This window comes from Athene cunicularia, unplaced genomic scaffold (genome assembly GCF_003259725.1).
Source record: "Athene cunicularia isolate RWA unplaced genomic scaffold, athCun1 SCF_130, whole genome shotgun sequence".
NCBI classification, from domain to species: Eukaryota; Metazoa; Chordata; class Aves; order Strigiformes; family Strigidae; genus Athene; species Athene cunicularia.
The window spans coordinates 1-2,656 of NW_020799190.1; the positions used below are offsets into that span (position 1 = coordinate 1).

Here is a 2,656-nt window from a genome sequence, read left to right on the forward strand (position 1 = left end):
GCTCAAGGGTTTGGCCGCGTTGTGCTGCAGGTGCGGAAAAACAACTCGCTGAAGGATTTTGTGGCAGTGGCCGGGCCCCTGGGGGTGACGCATTTCTTGGTCTTCAGTAAATCGACCTCCAGCATCAATTTTGTGAGTAGCGAGATCCCACCACCTCCACGGCTTTTGGGGTGCTGGGGGGGCCCTCCATGCCGGCTGCGCTCCCCCTCATCGCCTCGTGTGGTGGGCTGGTGGTTTTTTGGGGGGTTCCCACTCCCCTGGCAGACGCAGATGATGACAAAACCCTGTTGAGTTCACGCTGTGATTCTATCCAAAGTAAACGCACTGATGTGTCTGTGCTGGGGAGGGGGGAGCAGCATCACTAGAAGTGTCCCCCCTCCAGCTGCTGAGCACCATTTCTCCCCCCTCCTCCCTCCAGAAGCTTTTCCGGCTGCCCGGTGGCCCGACGCTGACATTCAAGGTGATGCAGGTGGGTGCTGGCAGGAGCCCCCGCCCCAGCCCTCAGCACAAGGAGCAGTGTCTTGCCCCCTCCTCATCCTCTCTGTGTGTTTGTGTGTGTGTCCCCCTCCAGTACTCGCTGATCAAGGACGTGGTCTCATCCCTCAAGCGGCACCGCATGCACGAGCAGCAGTTCACCCACCACCCACTGCTGGTCCTCAGCAATTTCGGTCTCCAGCAGATCCACATCAAGCTGATGGCCAGTATGTTCCAGAACATGTTTCCCTCCATCAACGTCCACAGGGTGAGCTGGGAGAGGGGGTTCTGTCCCCGCATTGTTGGGCAGGGGGGCGCTCAGCCCCCATCCTGCTGCCTCTTGTTCCTCAGGGTTCAATTTTAGGGCTGGTTCTATCCAATATATTTATCAGCGACGCGGCCGCAGGCGTTGAACACCAAACTGGGAGGAGGTGTTGAGGCTCTTAAGGGACGAGAGGCCTTGTGGAGGGATTGGGGTAGATCAAAGCGTTAGGCGATGATTAACGGGATGAAATTTAATTAGTCTAATTGCTGGATTCTGCACCTGGGCTGGGGAGACACCGGGCGGCAAGCGTAAATTGGGAGCAGAAAGGATGGAGAAAGGGAGCTGGGGGCAGCAGGCTCAGGAGTTGGTGCTGAGCTCTTCTCATGGAATCAGAGGACGGTTTGGGTGGGGAGGGACCTTAAAAATCATCTGGTTGCACCCCCCGCGAGCAGGGACAGCCTCCACTCCAGCAGGTCTGTGCCAGGACAGGCAGGAGGGGGTCAGAGCTGTGCCGGGGGAGGCTCAGGCTGCACACGAGGAGCGTTTCTGTCCCAGGAGGGTGGTTGAACCCTGGGATGGGCTTCCTGGGGAGGGGGCAGCTGCCCTGAGCCCATCGGGGTTGGAGGCAGATGGACACCTGGACCTTAGTGCCCTCAGTACCACCCTTGAACTTCTGGGCAGCCCCGCACTGCTCAGCTGCTTGGACTAGACGGGCACTGCATGTCCTTTCCAACTGAAATCTCTCTCCTTTTCTCCTCCTTTCTCCTACTCCTCTGTTTCCTTCTCTTTCCCCATCTCCTCCTCCCACAGGTCAACCTCAACAGCATCAAGAGGTGCTTGCTCATCACCTACAACACAGAGACGCAGCTCCTCGATTTCAGGCATTAGTAAGTGTCACACCCTTGATCTGGGGGTGGCGTCCCTACACTCTGTCCCAGCGCTGACCTCTTCCTTCTCCTCCTCGCAGCAGTGTGAAGGTTGTGCCTGTGGGTGTGAGCAAAGGCCTGAAGCGGCTGCTGCAGGAGAAGTTCCCCAACATGAGCCGCCTGGAAGACATCAGTGAGCTGCTGGTGAAGTGTGTGGGGGGCACCAAGGGGGGGATGAGGCTCCCCGAGGCGCCTTCCAGCCCCTCCCGAAACGCCCTCCTCTTGCCCCGGCAGGGACATAAACCTCTCGGAGAGCGAGGCTGAGCAAGACGGGACCCAGAACATCCTGGAGCTGCCGCAGGCCTATGCCGGCCGAGGCAACATGAAGGCACAGCAGAGCGCCGTGCGCCTCACTGAGGTCCGTGACGGCGGTGACACCGCGGTCACCATCGCCCTGGGGGTGCCATCGAGCCTGACAGGGGGCTCTGCACATCCCCCCTGTTCCTGCAGATCGGACCCCGCATGACTCTGCAGCTCATCAAGGTGGAGGAGGGCCTGGCGCAGGGCAACGTGCTCTACCACGGCTTCAGTAAGTGCCACAAATGGCTGGGCTGGCCGTTCCCGGTAAGCTGCCAGGTTGGGGGCTCGATTTGGGGCGTCTCACCCCCTTCTCCGGGTGGTTTTATTTTTATTTTTTTTTTTAAGTCCACAAAACGGAGGTGGAGGTGAAGGAGATCCTGGCGCGGAAGGAGGCGAAGCTGCGGCTGAAGGCGGAGCGGCGGCAGAAGCAGGAGGCGGACGTGGAGCGCAAGCGGCGGCAGCGTGAGGCTCACAGGTGAGGGCAGCACTGGGCTCGGGCAGCACCAGGCTCGGGCAGCAGCTCACCCCACGGCGGCACCACAGGGAGAAGAGCCTCGTGGGGATCCGGAGGAAACGGCAGCAGGACGGTGACAGTGACGCTGAGGACCCGGGTGTGCCGGAGCAGCCGGACGCGGCCGAGCAGTCGGATGAGGACGACGCCGAGTATTACCGGGAGGAGGTGGGCGAGGAG

General features: G+C 60.5%; 1 protein-coding gene across 1 annotated transcript in view; it reads left to right on the plus strand.

The window, feature by feature from the left end:
• Nucleotides 1–9: 9 nt before the first annotated feature.
• The window catches only part of LOC113490547 (suppressor of SWI4 1 homolog), a gene marked incomplete at its 5' end in the record, with an annotated part of 3,046 nt that continues 399 nt past the window's right edge, over nucleotides 10–2,656 (plus strand). The window contains 9 exons of the mRNA XM_026867069.1: nucleotides 10–132; nucleotides 419–469; nucleotides 572–742; nucleotides 1,550–1,626; nucleotides 1,707–1,814; nucleotides 1,900–2,023; nucleotides 2,116–2,194; nucleotides 2,311–2,440; nucleotides 2,509–2,656. Coding sequence (XP_026722870.1) covers nucleotides 10–132; nucleotides 419–469; nucleotides 572–742; nucleotides 1,550–1,626; nucleotides 1,707–1,814; nucleotides 1,900–2,023; nucleotides 2,116–2,194; nucleotides 2,311–2,440; nucleotides 2,509–2,656 — 1,011 coding nt within the window. The remainder of the gene's footprint in view (nucleotides 133–418; nucleotides 470–571; nucleotides 743–1,549; nucleotides 1,627–1,706; nucleotides 1,815–1,899; nucleotides 2,024–2,115; nucleotides 2,195–2,310; nucleotides 2,441–2,508) is intronic.